We start from the raw sequence: 20,947 nt of genomic DNA, 5'->3' as shown, positions 1-20,947 counted from the left end.
ACTACAACCCAACTCTGAGAAGTACAGGATCTCCATTAAAAAAATACAGCAATAAGAATGATTTCGGTGGTGAGAGATGGTCTTTGGTTGTATGCTTCTTAATTAAAAAATATCTCTAAAGATCTCCCACGTTTGGCCAATATTATTACAACTTGCATGAGCTTTTATTCTTCTAATACGACAGACCAGATTCTCCCCCCTAATGGTTGACTTATTGCATGATCTCATGATCATCACGGATTTCAAAACTGTGGGCCCCTATCCTACCCATTCTTGATGGGTGCACCATGCACAGAATCATATAAAACGAGGGGTTCATGGGTTGGTGTGGGTGTGGAGAGGATGAATCTGTCCCATTTCAGTGTAAGTTCGAGAATCACTTTTTTCTTTATTTATGAAATCTCTTGTGGATTGTGGGGTCCACACGTATGGTTCCTTCAATCACTCTTTATGTTGTTAAGGTTGCCGACCTGATTGAAAGTATTTAAATATTAGTGTGTGTTTAAGTAGTATTATATCAATTTTCAATCCGATGCTCTTCATTGGAATGTTCTAGTCGACAGTTGGGAACTGTATGATTGGCCTAAAAGGGTATTATCCCATGTTGCAATGTAGTATGAACATATATACACCTACATTGTACGATCATATCATTTCGATCATCAGATACAAATCCTTTCGATACCTTGGGATACGTGATGCAAAAATGATCACATTATGAACTTTGGAGATCGAGATCCTTACTAAATACATTTTGACATCCAAATCATTTTAATAATTGAGATAGTGTTGGTGAACTGTCAATTTTTTTCGATCATTTTCAATGTGTCCTTTTATTCATTTGTCTTTTAATTATTTAGAATCATTCCTCCTTCGATGATGTCTGAACATTGATCAATTATAGAAATAATCCCATATTTTTAGGGATTCGTCGATATTTCCTTGTACATAAGATAAGGTATCAAGGATTTTCTTTATCTAAATCCTCTTTTATTGGTTATTATAGGGTACCCAAGTCTCAATGACCTATCCCCCCTAATCCCACAATCAAGACGAGGGGCCTACTCTTGCTCATGCCTCGGGAACTTGCATGTTTTCGTTGCACCCTCATGACCCCATCCTTTCGTCAATTAGTTTGATATTTTCTGACAAGGCTCCACGTACATAGATTCGTGGTGCCATGTGTTTGTAAGATATTTTATACATTTTTTTGGTATGTTTATTTCCTATGTCGTCACTCTTGGTATCGCAATATGAATCATTATTCATCATTTGACCAAAGTTGTATTATTTCAATTCACATCATTTTGTATTTTATTATTACTATTATTGCATGTCTCTCGTCTTTTGACGATTTCAACTCGAGTATCTTATATTGTACTATAACATTGTTGAGAAAAATGAAGATTCAATCTATTTTTAATTAGAAATACAAGAAAACAATAACAACATATCTAATATCAACGAAAGAATCGTTAAGAAATTAATGTAACAACTAGCAATCCCCTATCAGCAATTAAGGTAGTGACATTGTAAAGTTTATAAACTTCCACCCTTAAGATTGAACCTCATATCACACATCCTGACATGAAAATTTGTAAGAATCGTAGATGCTTTTTGACACATATTTCAATGAAAATCATTTATGATTCTTATACTCTTTCACATCAGGATGTACGATATGCAGTACAATCTTGTGGTCCCTTTCAGTATTATTCCAACAACAAATACTAAATTGATGCAAGGTTTGTCTTTGTAATAAGATTTATATATAAAAAAAAAAAAAGTCTTGAAAAATTCATTAAAAAAATAGTAAGTAGAATAATTACATTACTTTTGTATACATTATTGTTAATGGTAAAAATCATTCTTTTTTAAAAAATTATCATAATTTATATTAAAATAAAAATATAATTAATACTGAAGATATAGTGAAAGCTTTCATTAAAGGGTGACATAGATAACAATTTTTGAGATGCCAAGATTGAAGAAAATGACTTCAATGCCCTCATCTTCATCCAGTAAGCCAAAAAACCCTTCTTCTTCTTTTTTTTTTTTTTCATTCGACCAATCATCTTTAACCTCAAAGGGAGAAAAAATTTACCTTAATTTTCAATCTTAAGATTCCAACTACTTCAACCTTCAAACAATACTAAAATTAAGATAGAAGTTTGGATATAAAAACCAAGGATTTTTTACAAGGGGTTAATGTGAGGTCGAGAATGAGGATGAAGTGGAATAGATTGAAAATAATATATCATTGAGATTGAAAAGCTTGAAGGTGATATAGTGGCTTGAGAGAAAAATAAAGGATTTTTAACTAGAAGTTGAAGGTGATATTAGGCCATTCTTATTAGTCGATAAGAGAAGACTGAAGTCAAAAGGCCTGTCATCAATTGGAATTTTGAAACGCATAGACAAAATAAAATCATTTTTTTTTTTAAATTTAAAAGAGGAAAGGATTGACTATGACTTGATATTGTTGGCCACTAGAGTTAGTTAGCAATAATGTAAATTACAGAACTACCCTATATAATGTTTAAACAATTATAAAATTATAAATGCCACCAAGGATCCATTATCCATATGTATTTGGTTGCCATGATGTTTTTAAGAATCGTGATAATTTGACCATCCCACATGGCAAACTCAATCGACTATCCTGATGGTGACAAGTTCGAGAATTGTAAATCTGCATTTCTCGAGATACACAGCTGCACTTTCCCATAAAAAATTGTATCTCGAGAGAATTGTGTATCCAAAGGAGCACAGATTTATGGTTCTTGAACTTGTCACGTTAGGTAATTTTTTTTTAGAATGCCATGTGGGGTAGTTAGATGATAACAATTCTATTTTTAAATATAAAATGAAAATATTTAAATACCAAATATATTTTCTTTGGTAAATCATAGTGTAATGATTTTCTAACACCCTTCTCAGACATACACCCCCTCATAGAACCATGGATCATTTGCTTCGGGATACACATAATCATAAATCTTTTTCTTGTGTATCCCAAGGCAAATGATCTACGATTCTGTGATGGGGGTGTCATATTATCATAACTCTAAATCATATTCTCTCATATGTCAATTCTTGTTGCCTTGAACTTCCTATCCAACTTCTTTATAGCCTTTAAAATACCTAACAACTGTTTTGGTTTGAAATCTCTCCAAAGTTTTTCTTAATCTTGAATTGGGGTTGTGTAACTTTCCCTGTCAACCTATTATTTAGCGTAATTCTATGTTGCTCCCTTAACGTTTTGATAATTGCACTTGCCTCCCTTGTTACAGTCAGAATTAACCTTCAAATGTTATCTTACTATTTTATATACCTCTCATTTTATCATTTATCTTTTTTTATAGTAAAAAAATATTTTTAAAATGATAAATTATCCCCATCTAAGCATTCTCACACTAAGAATGAATCCATTTTTTCACAAAGATATTTTTATTAATGAAAACAAATGATATTTTTAAAAAGGATAAAATGATCTTTTTAAAAATTAAAAAACATTTTGTTAATTGTTTGATGAATGGCAAGTAGACGGAAGGGGTTAAGCGAGTCCATAACATAACTATTAGGGAGGTAAGTGCAATTTTTGTGATAATCATCATTTTATAATGGATTGGATTCCCTTGACTCTAAGAAAAATAGCACAAGATCTTGACAGTGTAAATACAAAATTTAACGGTTTAGATTTTATGCATATCTCAATAATACACATTCTAATGATATTTTATCTCGAGGATAATTTTCAACCGTAAGATTTTGTATTTACACCGTCAAGATCCTTTGTCATTTCCCGAGTCATATTTTTTTAAGTCAACAGAACCCGACCCTTTTATGAATATAAGTAATTTAGGAAATATTTATACATATATTTTAATAAAGATAAACCGATTGAACAAATTGAACCATGGTCCCACCAATTTGACAAATCCAATAACCACTTTAAAACATTGATATACATTAATCTTTCTGATTGAAAATCTTTTTAATCTAACTTATAACAAAAATATTATTATATATTTATTTTTTTAAATATAAATATAGAGAAATGCTATTGCCACACCAACTGTGTGCAATTCATTGACGGGTTACAAGATGAGATGACTCATACGAATCAACTCAGTCGGTGCCGAGACAAGACGGCAGGTTAAAAAAAGACAGAAATTACGTAGTGACATCGATGTATGTGATGGGGTCTCCTCCAAAGGCCAAAGTACCACGTCTAGATATTCTGACAATTGAATGGATATGATGTGGTGGTGTAGACACTTTGATGGCTAAGTTGCATACAGTACCACTTTGTCCTTAATCATGGAGTGGGCCCACTTTCTTTAAGCAAAATCTTTTGAGCCAAGCTAGGATATCGACTCAACCTAAAGTAGACTCGACATTGAGGTGAATGGATCCTATTTTGCGTTGTTGGGCTTTAAGCATTTCCGCATCATTACGTAGGCCCATTGATGTAAATGAAAGGTGATGAAGGCATTGAAATTCGTGTCAACTCTATAATTTGGAGCCTTAATGAATCTTATTGGATTAACAAAAAATTTCTTTACTAATTAAGGAAAACATGATCGAACGCCTTAGGATGTAGATCGTAAAGTTGATGCAAGATGAAGAAGAGTCTTTCAATTAATTAATTGATTCTCAAAAGAATACTAAATAATTAGACATAAAAAATTTGTCGATTCACATAAAATACCAAGCAATTGAAAAAAAAAAAGAGAAAACTCTTTAAAAACATAAATTTTATTAATGAAAAGAAGTTTCCGTATTGGAGTTACAATACTATTTACAAAAAAGAATCTCATTCATTCGTAGAAAGACAAATGAAATTATTAAAATAGAAAAAATTATCTAAATATAGTAAAAATAATCTAAGCATGAAAATAAGTAGTCCTTAACCTTGGAAGTAAGATAAAATTGACGGTGTATGATTTTGACTTCTAAAATTAGAGATATTCATAAAATAAAAATTGCCTAAAAATAGGATAAATGAATGAATCAAATCTAAAAACGACAAATTCAATTGCAACATAATTGATCTTGACGTTTTTATTCAAGAATAGATCTCCTCAAATAATTCCAACTCTGTAGTCCGTCTGGGTCCTTGGGCTCATGTGGGCCTAGGCCTTATGTCTTATGCTTGGACACTTAGCGATCCAAACATTCTATGAATTATTCTTCTATGATCTCAGCATAATTTTTTTTTACGATCTTTCAAAGAAAAAAAAGAAAGTATTTTTTCATTGTTGGATGTTAATTTATAAATGTGAGATAATGAAGAAGGAAAACTACCATCTTTGTTAGAGAAATATTTAAGTAGAAGATTAAAAAAGAGCAAGAAAATGATCTAAAATAATGTAAATTAAGATAACAAAGAATGTGAATTTGGACAAAATGGAATTAAGGGAATAGTATTCGCTTATTCAACCCCAAGTCCTAGGTATAAAATTGCAAAATTCATTACAAATTTTTACTTAAATAATTCAATAGCTATCTATCTATATATACATATAACATAGAATATTATTCTTGAAAATCTATTAATCCAATTTATGACTCGCTCAACACCAGATAATTTGGACGAGTCAACTCAGTGGGATCCATTTTGAAGAAAGAAAAAGACAACAAATGATACGGTGACATTGATGTATGTGGTGAGGTCTCCTGCAAAGTTCCAAGTCTGGATATTCAGAAAATCGAATGGATATGATGGGATGGTGAAGAAATTTTGATGGCTAAGCTACATAGAGTACCCACCTTGTCTTAAAATCATGGAGTGAGTCCCTCTTTATATAAGCAAAATCTTTTGAGCCTAGCTTCGACATCGACTTAACAATAATAAAAGTAAGACTTTAATTTGAGGTTGATGGATCATATTTTGCATTTGTGAGCTCTAAACATTTTCCAAAAATATGAAGATGTAGGCCCGTTGAAGTAATCGAAAGGTGATAGAGGCTTCAACAAATCATATTTGGTTAACGTCGGTATTGTGTACGATAATGAAATAAGGAGGTCTGGAACAAGGATAATTGGTTGCGGTTTCACTTGTGTATTAAATTTAAAAATGAACAAAAAAAATGTATAAATGAGAGAAAAAGAGTCTCTCACACTTCTTATTTTTGTGATTTTTTTTTTTTTTAAATTCAAATTCAAATTATAATCGAATTTTTTTGATCTCTAAAGCAAAACTAGGGTTTAAGTCCCAAAATAGCCAGAATGATATCAACATTAATAGGTACTGATTGGTAGTGATTATTAGCAATCCTACTAGAATCCTAATGAAGGATCTGTTCAAACAGATATTCTGACATGAACTTATCTCTAAACATTAATGTATCCATCGAGCCATCAACATGATGGACCACACTATTGATCATGATTTGATAGGTGGTCCATAGGCTGCCCCCAACTAACTAGTCCAGTGGTGGTGATGGTGGGCCCCCAATGGACCACTATAATATTTAGCACCATGAACCATTGGGTGGTCCATATGAAATGCAATCATAAGCTGGGTTACTAGCATTGGTGTCATGGACACAAAATCCAAATTCTTCTCTGCAATTGAAAGAACTATCACGACCACTAGCTACTTAGTAGTCTTTAGCAAATACAATGATGGTAAGGATGTCAATGGATCGGATCAGACCCAAAATCTGATTCAATTGGGTTGAGGATTTGTTAGTTCTAGATCAAACATGATCTAATCTATTAACAACTCAATTTGATAAAATGTCATCGTCATCATCATCAAAGCCTTATCTGGAGAATCTAGTTCCTTCATTCCAAAGTGTGTTCATGGCCCTTTTACTATCTCAATTCACGTTCATTTGGGTCTTCTCTTATAGTTCTTTTTGGACCTTCAACTCGCATATTTTTTCTAATTGAGATTGGTATGTACCCTCGTTGAATATGTTCAAACCATCTCAATTAACTTTATCTTCGTTTAATGCATTTTTCGTGAATAAAATTTGCATTTAGAATCTGATGACATAGTCTTGACCATGATGTTTTAAGAAAGACTAGCATAAAATGACTCAAATGCCTTCAATTTGATCTGTTGCCAACAATCCTTGATTTTTCAAAAATAAATTCATCATTTTGAACCCCTAGAACTAGAGTAAATATTTGTACCCGTCTTCTTCAATCTTATGATTCTATCTCCTACAAAGTTCAAATATCGAGAACATGATAGGGACTTTTGGGAGGTTGACGGCAATGAGTTTGTGAAGAAAAATCAAGTACATCGGCAACAGTTTGAAGAAGGGGTTGAATAGATTAATAACATTAGTCAATGATTTTTCTTTTAAGACGTTGAATATGAAGGTATTTCAGTCATTTTCTAATAATCTCTTACAAGAGACCACTGTCAAGGGATAGGTCATCAGTTTGAAAATGGAGGAGTAACTCAAATATTAACCAAAACCCAGAGGCATGTCTAATTTACTACAAATTGTATATTAAATAGTTTATTTTTGAAAAAAATATGATGCATGGTTCAAAAAATCAAAGTGTGTAGGTGAATAGAGATGCAAAATATTGGCTCTAGGGGTGTCAATGGATGGTCGAAAATGCAAATTTGAAAAATTGGATATTATCCGAAAATTTTGGATATTGAATTTGAAGTCATATAGTTTTATATATTCAAATCCTTATTGGATACGGATTCGGATATTAACATTTCGAATCCGATAATATCCCATTCGAAATAATATATATTATTTTATTTGATTTATTTTTTATATAAATAATATAATATATATTATTTTATTTATTTATTTATTATATACATAATATAATATATAATAGGATTTTTTAATAATAAAAAATCAAATTGGATAAGGAAAAATTGTGTTTTTTTAAAATATACAAATTATTCGAATTCTAATCGGATATTATCTGATATCCAATAAGATAATTGGATTTGAATTCGAATATCGGATAAAAATTTTGGATTTTGATTCAGATATTATTGTATTCGAACTGATAAGCATCCGTTGACAACCTTAATTGGCCTTGAAACATTCACTGTTTTGGTATTTATTGAAGGAAAAATTACTTAAAGATCCCTGACAGAGGATTTTCTTTCTTAATAGTCCTTGAATTCTGGGCAGTAGCTTGATAGTCTGTTTAGTAAACTTTTTTTTTTCCCTTAATGGTCCCTCGTTATTGTCAAGTTCACCACTTTTATTGTCGATCTCACCATGTTTTATTTATTGTTAGGGTCACCATTTTTATTGTTGAGTTCGACAATTTTTATTGTTGATCTCAACAAATTTTAAAATTGTTGAAATCAACACTATAAAACCCACTCATTTTTTGATTTTTTTGTTGTTGAGATTTTCCAATTAAAATACATGAAAAGATCGATTAAAAACTTGACATAGTCAAAATGATTTCAAATCAAAAGAACCATCTTTGATCGATTTTCATAAAAAGACGAAGCAAAAAAAAAAAATCATAATTTTCTACATACCTCTTCAAAATACTTGAAAATGATTTATTCTTCTTTCTCAAACCTTAATGTCAGAAGGAAATCTCCTAAACTTGATTGGGATGCCTAAAATCCAATTTTTTGAATGAAAATAACGAGTTCGAATGATTAGGGCACATTCGACATTTCAATCATGAGAAATGAAATTCAAGGACTGATTAGAAAGAAAAGTTTTATTAAATGGACTATTAAGAGAATTAAAGACTATTTAGAAAAAAGTTCCTCCGTGAGAGACGTTTAAGTAATTTTCCCTTTATTGAATTATATGAAATATTTTGGTAAATATAATATTGATCTTCACTTGAAGAAAACATTACATCAAAATGACATTTTAATACGATACGATGTACATCTACTTTTTGGAACCAAAAGAGGGAGGGTGCAACACGAAGACTTCCCATGAAATCACCCATCCTACAACTACTCTCTCATCTTATATACACGAATATGTTACAAATAATTTATCAGATAGAAACTAGACCCAATCCAATTTTTAGCTAATCAAATACAATCGACCGAATCCAGATCAGATTGACAAGCCCTAAATTGGGTGCAAATATTGCTCAAGCTTGTACTGCAAATCATGTTAGAAATAATTTATTTCAAGAGATGTTTCAACCACAGATCTGCTTACAATTACAGTGGCCTGGTTAAAGATTGCTCAACCATCAAAGTTCGATCGTATTCAGAAAGTACTAGAGAATTACGACATCATCGAATCCTTCTCCCCAAGATTCGAAGTACAAAATTAAGACATCTAAACGATAATTACCCTTACATTTTCTCTTTTCCTTTTGGAAAATTGTTGTTCTTGTAGATTTGAAGTTGAAGCCAACTTGATCAGACCGAGGATGCAAGGAAAAATGGGTTAAGAACAATTTATCCAAAGTCTTTTACTTTTTCCATGACTTTGGATGGGAAATAAGGAAGAGAGGATCAGACAAAGTGATGGGTTGGGTATTCGTGTTCAAGTCCGTTGTAATCGTAATACAACCTCTCACCCTTTGATATGTCTCTGCTTGCGATCAGTAAAACCCGACATTCACCATTGACGTCGTATCTCACACATTTCAGATTCTGCTTCTTCTTTCCATCCCTGCTTTATATAATCATGGATTCGGTCCAAAATGCAATGAAACAAATTACATTAAACTTTCTTGTTACTTCTCAAAGGCAAAAATATTATTCCGTTCTAATGAGTTCCATTATGCTAAAATACATGTATCTTTGCTAAGTATTTGAGCTCGTAAAATTCTTGTATAACTATGAAGAATGTAACAGTCGAGGATATATTTATATATATTGGTAGATCATCCGATAAGGTCCAATATTTCATAGTAAAGATTTTAGAAGGCACTATGTAATGAAGCAATATGTGATTTAGAATGTGAAAGAGAGCTTACAGGGTGTGATTGTTGATGCCATTGATGAAGCGGGCAATATTTGCACGTCTATCAGGACAGATAACAAGGCTTTGAGAAGGATTAGTGGCAGAAATCAGAGTCATCATGCTATCACCATCATCATGTTCACGATTCTTCAAGTAATCAACAACGCCAGTATACTCTGTTATTATTGTTAAATCCTTTATGAATTTGTCTGCCACTACAGTGAACCTGTTTTCATCAATTTAAGTTTACTAAAACCCAAATTCCAAGATAACATACAATCATCATAGAATGAAGAAAGCCATATACACACTTTCGATAACAGAAGACATGGCTTTGGACATAGTGGAATGGAGGAACGTGATTAGTTAGCCAACCCCAAATCCTTGGGATTTGGCTTTGATGACGATGATGATGGATGAATTAAAGAAGAAAAAAAACCCAATGTTTAGGAAATGGTCTCACCCTTCTCGTGAATCAAAAACAACCAATAGGGGAGGCCATTCTCCTCTTTCCATCATGTTCTTGCACAGGTTCAAGGTTTCTGTGTCTTCTCTGGATAAAACCTGAAGTACAATTATTCAAAACATTTCTTACTGGTTAGTCTACGAATGTTGATATCATGACTTGGGTTCAAAACCCACCTTCACCTACTAATTCCTAACAGAAGAATTATGGAAAAGAAATTGTCAAGTCTCAATGAGAGAACTTGACATAATTTAGATTAATAAAAGAATCAAAAGACAAAATAGCCCTTACATGAAAGAAATATAAAACTATAAGCTATTACTAAAAACAATTAGGACTAAAATAGTAACTAGATTATTTCTACTACTCCCCCTCAAGCTGGGGCAAATATATCAACTAAATCCAGCATGTCAAGATGAGAATTAATGATAGAGGGACCAACAGACTTCGTAAGCATGTCGGCACGTTGATCTGAAGAAGGTACGAAGATTATCTGAAGATCACTAGATCAAAATTTTCTCCCTGAAAAAGTGAATATCAACCTCAATATGTTTAGTTCTTTCATTAACAGAACAAAATAAAAGAACCAAAAACAGGAAATCTCAACTTTGTCAACAAAGATCGAAGTCAAATTAGTTCACATGTGCCAAGGGCCATAGCACGATACTCAGTTTCAGCAGAAGAAAGAGAAACCACATTCTGATTCTTACTTTTCCACGAAATAAGATTATCACCATAAAAAGTACAGAAACCAAAGGTAAATCTTCTATCTGTGAGAGAACCAACATAATTAACATATGTAAAATAAGACAAATGCGGCTGAACAGTGAAAGAGTAGAAAAGCCCAAAACCAGGACGCGACTTCAAGTAGTGAAGAATGTGATAAACGACATCAAGATGAGAAGTATACGGAGTATGCATGAACTGACTGACCACACTGTTTGCAAATGACAAGTCCGATCTAGTGTTAGTCAGATAAATCCGATGACCTATAAGTTTCTGATAAGAAGAGGGATTCGATAAAAGATCACCATAGTCAGCATGAAGCCGATGATTATCCATAGGGGACAAAGTAGGAAGACAACCATGCATCCCAGTGTCTTAGCTGTTGTTGTAGGCCCCCAAAAAACCTTCTCTTATAGTCGTAGGTCACCAAACAACCACAAAAAAAATCACAGATCACCAACACAGCAGTAGCTGCTGTTGTAGGCCCCCAAAGCACCCTTTGTTGCTGTCGTATGTCACCAACACAGCAATAGCTGCTATTGCAGGCCCCCAAAGCACCCTCTATTGCTGTCGTATGTCACCAACACAGCAGTCGCTGCTGTCGTAGTCCACAAAGCATACACCAATTGCAATCGTAGGCCCCAGAAGAGATGAAGTTGTTGTCGCATGCCACAAATCAGCCTCCAGTTACTGTCGCAAAAACCAAAAAGTCCAATTCTGACAGAGAGAACCCTAACGCAGGCTAGGGATAACAATGAACAACCTATTTCAAAGCAAAGACCCTATCATAGAGTAGAAACACAACGCATAAACTTTATCGTAGCGTGTGATCAATCCTTATCGCAACCCGCGATTAAAGAATCATGGATAAACACACAAAAGAAACCCCCGAAGGGGAGACCTCCTACGAAGTTCTTGCTAGGTTATTAAGTTCTGGAGATTTTATGAGATAAAAGAGAGGAGAAGAGGGAAGATGCTTGGTCGATGGATATTTTAAGACTCTGATATCAGGAAGAATTATGGAAAAATAATTATTAAGTCTCAATGTGAGCTTGACAGAATTTATATTAATAAAAGAGTCAAAAGACAAAATTGCCCTTACATATAAGAAATATAAAACTATAAGCTATTACTAAAAACAATTAGGACTAAACTAGTAACTAGATTATTTCCAATACTACAATACTAACCACTAATCCACTTTCCAAAAAAAAAGAGAAGAAAATATCAGAAGATAAATAGTCGAACACTGATTAAAGGGAGAAAAAATAAATAGAGAAAAGGGTTGTTTTCAGGTCGATTATGCTTGTTAATCATTCCTATTCATTCAATAGAGCATTCTTATCTATTGCATGAACTCCTCTAAAATGGTGAATCATCCATGTCAGACATGGACTCTATTGCAACCCTTTTGATTTTGATTCCGTCCTTATTGCATGATACTAGTTAGCGTTTATCATAAATTATGAGCAGTATCTTTTTTAATAGAAATTTTCTTTTTAAATAAAACATTGTATGTATTCTTTTTTGTCGGTGTTTTAAATTCCAAGCATGCAAATATTTGGTAATCAAACCAATTCACCATGAGGCAAAAAATAGGGTAAGGTTTTCTACGCGTGTGTTGAGCATGGGATGACAAGGATCCGGTGTCCACTTAAACTAGCCACGTATCTTGGCGGTCATTGTTTGGGTCAAGGAAAAGATTGGTAGAAGTGATAGGACTTGAACCAGGTGAAGGAATGGAAGACCAAGATGGTTAGAGAGAGAGAGAGAGAGAGAGAGAGCAGGTAGAGGCTTCTATTTATGTCCCATGTCAAGGGACCAAACTTATATTCATAATGGGATCTTTCTCTTCCACCTTTGTCCCAAACAAATGAGTGTTATCCGAGGTAGCAAGTGGGTAGGTAAGATATGCCACTGTCTTAGTTTGATTTTAGTTCTTCTCTCTGATGTCTATTTTGCATCAACAGAACGATCAATCTAGGATTGACCTAAGTCAACTTAGGACTTTGTTGGCATTGCTATCAGTAATGTTGACGCAATTCAAACTCGCTCAGTACGAAGTCAAAACCTTACCAGGCTACTTGCCACCCTTGAATATTTCTCAGAAAGCCCACCAATCCATGGTCTCATAATGCTCCCCTCCATGGATTAATCTAAGTCCTTTGCTCTGATACCATAGACGTCGTACGCAAACCGAGTCCTCGCCATAAGCATAGGCGCTATGCTGACGCTCCAGTGAGGTGGTATTAGCACGTATCTGACGCAGTAGTTGATCGAGACATCAACTCAGTACTTCAAGGTCTACTGGTGCCTGGGCAAGGTGCCACGTCGATATCCAGAAGGCTTAGCTAGTGTCATCGAGATTTGTGATGGTGCATGCACAAAACACATATCAACGTTAACCCCCTGCATATGGGGAATGAAGTTTCTTGTCTTGCCTAACTGGATGTTAAGACAATTCTGCATAACTAGGATACTCTGGGATCATTGTGACGCCATAAGGCAAGGGGTAATCTTTGGATGATGCAGAGGCTAGCTCCGATGTGTGACTCCCTGGCGCAATGCCATTGGGCAGGAGTTACCCAAAGATTGTTGTTGGAAACCCCTTTGGTGTGGTGCCATTAAGTAGGCATCACCCAAAAGATCGGTGTTTAGGACCCTTTAGCGTGATGCCATTAAGCAGGGGTTACCCAAAGGTTGTTCATGGGGACCCTTTGGCGTGATGTCGTTGAGCAGGAGTCACCCAAAGATAGTTGTTAAGGACCCTTTGTCATGATTTTGATTAAGCAAGAGTCACCCAACGGGTTACTGGGGCACAACCACACAAGGCACTGGCCTAAACTAAGCCTGGCAATGGATCAATTTGGTATCAGATTAGCACCAACCCGCTACCAATCCAAAATTTTTGTCCCTTGATCTAGATCCAATCTGATTAAAAATTCAATCAATCCAAAACCGATTCGATCCAACCACCAGGAGAAATCAATTTTTCTTCCCCAAATCCATAAAACCCTAAATTTCCACACAGAGAAATGATGGAAAAGGGTTTGGATGGGTTTCACATATAGATGGATAGTGGTGTTTTAAATAGAAAAAGGGAGGGGTGATGTAATAGAGAATGGGAGAGGGGGCTAAAGAAAAATAAAAAAATGGGAGGGGCTTGCAGTGGGAGTTTGGGGAGTTGGGAGGGAGGCGTCCAAAGAGAGGACGTGAAGGGGAGAAATAGATAGGAGGGTGGAGGAGCCTCAAAGAGAAACGAGAGAGAAAGAGGTATTTGAGCCGATTTAATCGTTGGGAGTTGTCGATGTCATGGAGGTTGGATTCAAATCCAAAGCGGTTGCGATTTCCATTTGTCGTTGAGGATTCAAATAATACAATAGTGTCAGAAACCCTAGAAATCAAGTGTGATAGATTAATTAAACTACACAGGAAAATAGAAAAAAATGAGAAAGGAAGAAAAAGAGAGAGAGAACTTAAAACTCTTCATCTCACTGCATAAAGAGAAAAGGAACCCTAAATTGATTTTTTTAGTTTTTATATCTCAATCGTTGGATTGAGAAACCGGTTGAGATTTTTATCGGATTAGATCAAGGTAAATCCAAACCGATCCAAAATTTAATCAAATCTGTAAAATGCAATCCAAATCCGATTCAAAAATCTAAATTGTAGATCCGAATCCTATTTTTTTGGATCAGACCAAATCAGCTATCGGGTAAAATCCGACCCATTGCCAGCTAGATAATGGTTCAAGAACGAATCAGAAGGTGGTGACGAAGGACCCACTCTTTCCTTTTTTTCATGGAGGAGGCAAGACTTACCCTAGAAGACGTCCACGTCTTGATGATGATCCCTTTGTTTGGGGATCAAGCCTTGGATGAGCTAATACTCTGTCACTGACAAAGAAAGCAAGTTAGTTGAGGCACTTTCCTTAGGGCAGGCAATAGCAAAACAACACCCTGACACTCTGTAATGCCCTTAAAATTTATTACATATCTCAAGAAATAAATATAATGGAATTTGTATTTTATTTATCAAAGTTCTGATAAAAGAGTTTTTAGGTCAATTAGGTCTCGTCACTAAATTTGGAATAGTCGCAAACATGACTTTGTGTGAGCCCGATTTGAAGGTTTAAGTTAGTTGACCCAAAAAAGATATTTTAAAAGAATATATATACCTACATATATCTATATAATAAACCACAACCAAGTTGCTACAATTTTCTGTTTAGGAAGGGATAAATATCCCCTCAACAACAATTTTGTGAGTGGACAAACGTCCCATCCTTTTGTGGGGTCCACTTTATTCCTTCCTCTTCACCCCCTCTAACTATATTATAGTTCCTCTTTAACCCACTTTATTATTTTTCATTTTTTACCCCTTTAACCACAATTTTTTTTAATAATACCCCTTCAACTTTATTTTTTCCACTTTTACTCCCCATTAACGCCAAAAAAGATGCATGTGCCATAGGCACAGGTGAACTCTAGCATATATATATGGGGACCGTTCAAGGGCCAAACATTTTGCCAACATGTTTAGCCCTATATGGGTTAGAAGTTTTGGAATGGACTGATTTTTTGTGAGGATGATCTCTATGGTGAGGAGACCATCCTCACAAAAAATCAGCCTATTATGAAACTTCTAACCCCATCAAAAGTGGATTGACGGTCCACGATTCTTCAACTTGTATACTAGGGTTAGAAGTTTCAGAATGAGCTTATTTTCTGTGAGAATAATCTCTTTGATCCATTATGAAACTTATACTAGTGAATGCCCGTGCTTACGGCACTGAACAAATGAATGACCTAAAAACATCAAATATTTAAGTTACAAATTTCATCAATCTTTGATCCAAGTTAATAACAAATATGGAAAATCGAGAAAAGATTCCTAGAATGCTCTATTCCAAATAAATTGGGAGAGTTGTGACAAAAGTAGGAGAAAGGAGAGTCATGTGAGAGAGATGAGATGGGTAGGAGATCGAAATTTGTTTAATCTTCTTATCCTTGATATCCGTGGCGAGTTTAAATCTCGGTTTCTAATTATGTGGGGGTATAAAATAAAGGGGTGGGGGGTGGGACCCAATGTTGTGTTTTATTTTATATATATATATGTGCTAAATCTTATCTATTTTATGTTAAACCTACTGAGAGAAGTCGAATCTAAAAACATTGTTTGTCTCTTGACTTTTAATTTAGGTTTTGATCTTATTAGAAAGTGAATCAAAAGTAAGACTAGTTGAATAAAGATTCAAGACATCGAGTTTAGAAGCTAAGAATTGAATTCAAAGAGGTACAAAATTTCCAATTTCTTAATTGTAGTCGTAGATTTGTTTTAAAAAATATTTTTGTTTCAAAGTAAATGAATCATTTTGAAATTTACATTTAATGTATGTATTTTGCCAAAACTCATGCATGTTGGTTGAGAATTTTGGTATATCGATGTTATATTTATGTTATACGAGATTTTGTCTAATGGCACCAAAACAATCCAATAAAATGTTTTAATTGAAATAATAGAGCATTGTTTTGAGATCAAGGATAGTCTATGATTAATCATTTAGTTTAGAAGTAGAAATATTATAGTGGGAAAAAAAGGATTTTTGGAAGAATTTCATAAGGAAAAATATTGATAACTAAAACAAGTTTTTCTACAATTTCAATTAATTGGGGAGGAGAATTCTTTTATGAAAAATTGGATATTTGATGTTCGAAAATTTCACTGTGATTTCAAAAATGGTTCTCTTAATTTTGAAAAAGAAAATTTCAAGTTTTGGATTGATGGAAAAAATGATCTTTAAAAGAGATTTTGGTTCTTTTATATCAAAGTCACACTGGAGCTGTGATCACTTGTTTCATGGTATTGAGAACGTGATTCTTAGTTGAGTGTGCATGTGGAGTGAATACCCAGTAGTAAAATGCTTTGAGGTACGCCATGTAAATCACAAAAGAGAGATATGAGACATGCTTCGATTTGAGGATCATGTAAGACATGGAGAGGGAAAATAGGAAAATGCTTCGACCGATTGATGTGTAAGACACAAAAAGAAAATAAATGAAGATAAAATAAAAGAGTATGTATTTATGTTGAGTGATAGATTGGGTATTCGGCTCATATACTTGGCTGTTATTTTTTGTTTCATGTTTTGAAAAAGAGAAAGTTTCATGATTTGGAAAGAAAAAAGAGAATAAAGTTTCATATATTTCAAAAAAGAGAATTTTTACTTATATATTATTTAGTGATCTATAAAAAAGATTGTGAATGCTTATAAAGAATAACTTGTTGTGTCACTTCTAAAGCGACACATTATTCTAGGATAACAGTTGCAATGTTTGGTTTATTATGTAGTGTGATGCATAAGAACGCAACATCATACTAGAGATCCGAAAAATTCCTTCGTATCTTTAATAGAGAACAAGATGTATATAAATGATAGAGTTTTATTGAAGATCGTATGCACACCAAATTGACATAAACGATGATGACAAGTCAATGATCGTTAATAGTCTATATTAGTCAGGAAAGAATGACCAACTTAATTAGCCCGTTTCTTAAGGCCTTGGTCAACTGCTAACATGAACCGAGAAATTAGTCACCCAAGTATGGTAGAAGTTGACCATAGAATCAAGAATCAACAATGGGGTTCCAAGTATTGAATCAATCATATCTTGACTAAGATGTTCACATTTTAATGACCCTCAATTCTCTATTATACTACTTTGTCGTTATGTATTGTATTATGAGATTATGCATGTCCCGTTTTCAGGTTTACGTGAGAATTTTAATCTGCTTTATTTTATAGTTGTTTTAGAGTTTTTTGGATTTGTTTATTGTTTTAAGAAATTTGCATTCTTTAGAAATAAGTTTGTATGATTAATCTACATATTACGACCATGATTTAGAAATGTGTGTTTCCTATTGGGTAACTCTCTTGTTACTCACCCTACCGATTATCTCAGTTTGAAGAAGTTCCAACGATCAATGATTCGATTTAGGATTGTTGTGGTTTCGAGATCGGTAAGTTTGCATGTTGCAAGCGTCAATAGATAGAGTAAATTGGTTTATGTTGAGTTGGTTAGTATATTTTTTCAAGTATGTGCCAAAATTTCTTCCTATTATATATAAATAAGGAGAGTTGTGAGTTACAACTATTTTTTTTGTTTATGTATCATATTTAATTATGCTTATGTTGCACTATATGGTATCATTGTTAAAAAGTGTAATATTATATGTATCTATTATATCAATAAATTTATCTTTACCGATCAAAAAAAAAAAAAAATGTATCTATTATCATGTAAGAAATATCTCACACCTCAAAATTCTAACACTTAATCATGGGAATGCGTGTAAGGATTTTGAGACTTGACACCCTCTAAACAAGCGCACCAAGAACGAGCAGTCTACATGAGCAAATTTCGTGGGATAGCGTTGGTGGCTTCCAACTGTGCAAGTTACAAATTGATATGTGAGTGGAGTCAACCTTATTTTCCTCCAAGCCCATCAACCTTCATGGCGACAAAGTCATCATCTAGGTTCCAATCCAAAGCCATGATTGAGAGAACTAGGCTTGGCTTACGAGGATGTGTTTCCCAAAAACTATTTGACATCAATTTCATCAATTAAAGGCTTTTGCTTGGTACACTATAAAATACAAAGTTTTTTTGGGGGGAATAGATATAGGGTTAGTGGTTAGCAAATGAAGTTGGGTTCAAGGGAGTTTGAACCTAAGACGTGGAAACAACGCTCTACACGAACAACACTCTACACGTCTTATCACTTAGATAAGTTGGCACTTCCATAACATAAAATACAAAGTTTTGAAATTATGACATTTAGCAATTACAATGTTTTACTACGCTTTGCTTTGTGAGGGCTTGATAGTAACTCCAAATAATCCTTACAAAGTTTTGCAAGTGCTTGGTTGATGGAAAAATGCAAAAAAATCATAATTTTTTTTATTTAAAAAAAATAAAAATTACTAAATTATTTTTTATGCAAAAAAATACAACTTTACTAGACATGGGACTCACCAACCAACAATTAGGTCTGATAGGGTTAAGCCAAGCATATGTATACCATTCTATGATTTGAATTCAATATACTTGAAATTAAATGGCCAAATTGTGCAATGAGCAAGTAGAGTGTGACTCCTAGCTGTCTACATGTACCCACCAATCCTTAGTCCTTACCAGGGTATCCAGTGAATTGGTGGTAGTGTAGATTGTATTGGAGAAGTTAGATATGATGTACTATAATAAGGCATATTGTAGTATACCAAATCATTTTTAAGATTGGGATTAAATTAGATTAGATCTATCTAGGTTCATTGTAATAATGATTCAACAAAATCAATAGACTTTCATTTCTAGAATTCTTATTTCTGATTAATTGGTATGGAAATAATTATTATGTTTGTTTGTTTGTTTTACCTGCATTCCTCCCTGCTCGAGGGACGCCCTGTTAGCGGACCTCGGAGCCATGCCAGGCGTGTAATTAAGTTCATTACTGAACTCCGTATGGGTAGCTGACAATGCCGTCGCCAATGAAGCCATTTGCTCCAACCTCCTCTTGGGATCCTCAATAGGATTAAATGGCAATAGCTTCCTCTTCTTCTTCTTCAACACCATTATGCCCTTTCGCCTCTTACGGATATCTACGAAAAAATTTATTAAAAAAAAAACACCTCAATCAAACGCATTCAAAAACAAAAAATCTAATGAAACTAAAACAAGCCCAGTGTTTCTTACCCCGAATTGGCTTATGGGTCAGCTCTGAAGACCTTTGTATTCGAAAGAAATCGACGATTTTGGTTTGAATTAGAGGAAATTCTACAAATCAGACCAAAACCCATTAACCCATTAACGAAATTAGATAGAAAAACAAATGGCAAAAACATAGAAATGATAAGAGTAAAAATGGGTGGTACTTTTGAGCTTTTTTTGGTTGGTGCAAGATGAGCAAAACCATGATCCTTTGGGCACTGAGATGAGGATGGGTCTGAGGCAGAAGATATGAAACCCTTTGTCACATTTGTCACAGAGAAGAAGCTCGTCAGCAGCATCGCCAGACCGACATTCCTCGCAGTAAGCATCACTGTAGTCTCCATGGCCTTTGTGGGATTCAGTTAATTGGAGAGGAGAGAGAGTGTTAGGGGCTTGGGTCCTTCTCCTTTTGGGAATTGTTGCAGCAGCCATGGAGAAAGAGCGAGAGAGACACGGCCTTCTGGAGTTGTGGGTTTTGTTTGGGTGATTTAGTCATACCCCCTCTATGTTTTGATGAATATGTGAGATAACCTTTTTTGTTTTTAAACTAATGGCATCCCCTTTTCCCATAGATTATGAAAAATAATTTGAATAGTCTCACCTTCAACCTCTAGTTTAAAAAAAAACTTATAGGGTCTGTTTGGAAGCATAGAGTTGAAGATGAAAGATGGCAATTCATAAAAGTTGTTATTTCTGTACACGTTTGGATTTTGGAATGGTCTACTTCATAGGGTTCTAAATCTTCGACTCTTCATAACTCTCAATTTTTTAAGGAACTATAACTCTATTACAATAAGGTGTGAATTATAACTTCTTCTTTTTTATTGGTAAGCTTGTTTTTAATGAGTTTGGTGACTCGATGTTGGTGAGAATTGAATCCAGGTCTATGGTATTATCATCCCAAGACTTTACCAACTAAGTTAACTGGCACTTAGATAAGTTACAACTTCTTGTTACATGAGAGTTTATAATTCACCTTGAAACTTAATATAAGAAAATAAATGATTGGTCATTGTTAGAATTTGAGTTCTTTGAAACTTCAGGGTGGATTCTCATAAGTAACAAAATATTAAAATTGTACTTAACTC

General features: G+C 34.0%; 1 protein-coding gene across 2 annotated transcripts; it reads right to left on the bottom strand.

Annotated features, from left to right (window-relative positions):
- Nucleotides 1–8,993: 8,993 nt before the first annotated feature.
- On the bottom strand, nt 8,994–20,371 carry LOC147407898 (histone-lysine N-methyltransferase ATXR6-like). 2 transcript variants are annotated; one of them, XM_086436675.1, is made up of 6 exons: nt 20,024–20,371; nt 19,845–19,925; nt 19,527–19,750; nt 10,363–10,463; nt 9,913–10,125; nt 8,994–9,608 (listed from the first exon to the last, which is right to left on the bottom strand). In XM_086436675.1, the coding sequence occupies exons 1-6, from the start codon at nt 20,289–20,291 to the stop codon at nt 9,446–9,448; spliced, it is 1,050 nt and encodes a 349-aa protein (XP_086292801.1). In that variant the 5' UTR covers nt 20,292–20,371; the 3' UTR covers nt 8,994–9,445. The 2 variants fall into 2 exon arrangements, with proteins under 2 accessions (XP_086292801.1, XP_086292802.1); XM_086436676.1 differs by having other exon boundaries at nt 9,029–9,605; nt 20,024–20,367.
- Between the last annotated feature and the right edge of the window lie 576 nt (nt 20,372–20,947).

The sequence above is a fragment of the Akebia trifoliata genome, chromosome 3 (genome assembly GCF_017979445.1).
Source record: "Akebia trifoliata isolate Shusen 1 chromosome 3, ASM1797944v1, whole genome shotgun sequence".
NCBI classification, from domain to species: domain Eukaryota; kingdom Viridiplantae; phylum Streptophyta; class Magnoliopsida; order Ranunculales; family Lardizabalaceae; genus Akebia; species Akebia trifoliata.
This window is presented reverse-complemented; position numbering and strand designations above follow the sequence as displayed.

Bases quoted from the DNA above. Each gene is read 5' to 3' on its own strand.
- LOC147407898 (XM_086436675.1), bottom strand. From the start codon at position 20,291: ATGGCTGCTGCAACAATTCCCAAAAGGAGAAGGACCCAAGCCCCTAAC. The intron at 19,926-20,023 runs GTACCACCCATT...TCTGATTTGTAG, and splicing joins CAACCAAAAAAAGCTCAAAA to AATTTCCTCTAATTCAAACC. The intron at 19,751-19,844 runs GTAAGAAACACT...ATTTTTTCGTAG, and splicing joins GACCCATAAGCCAATTCGGG to ATATCCGTAAGAGGCGAAAG.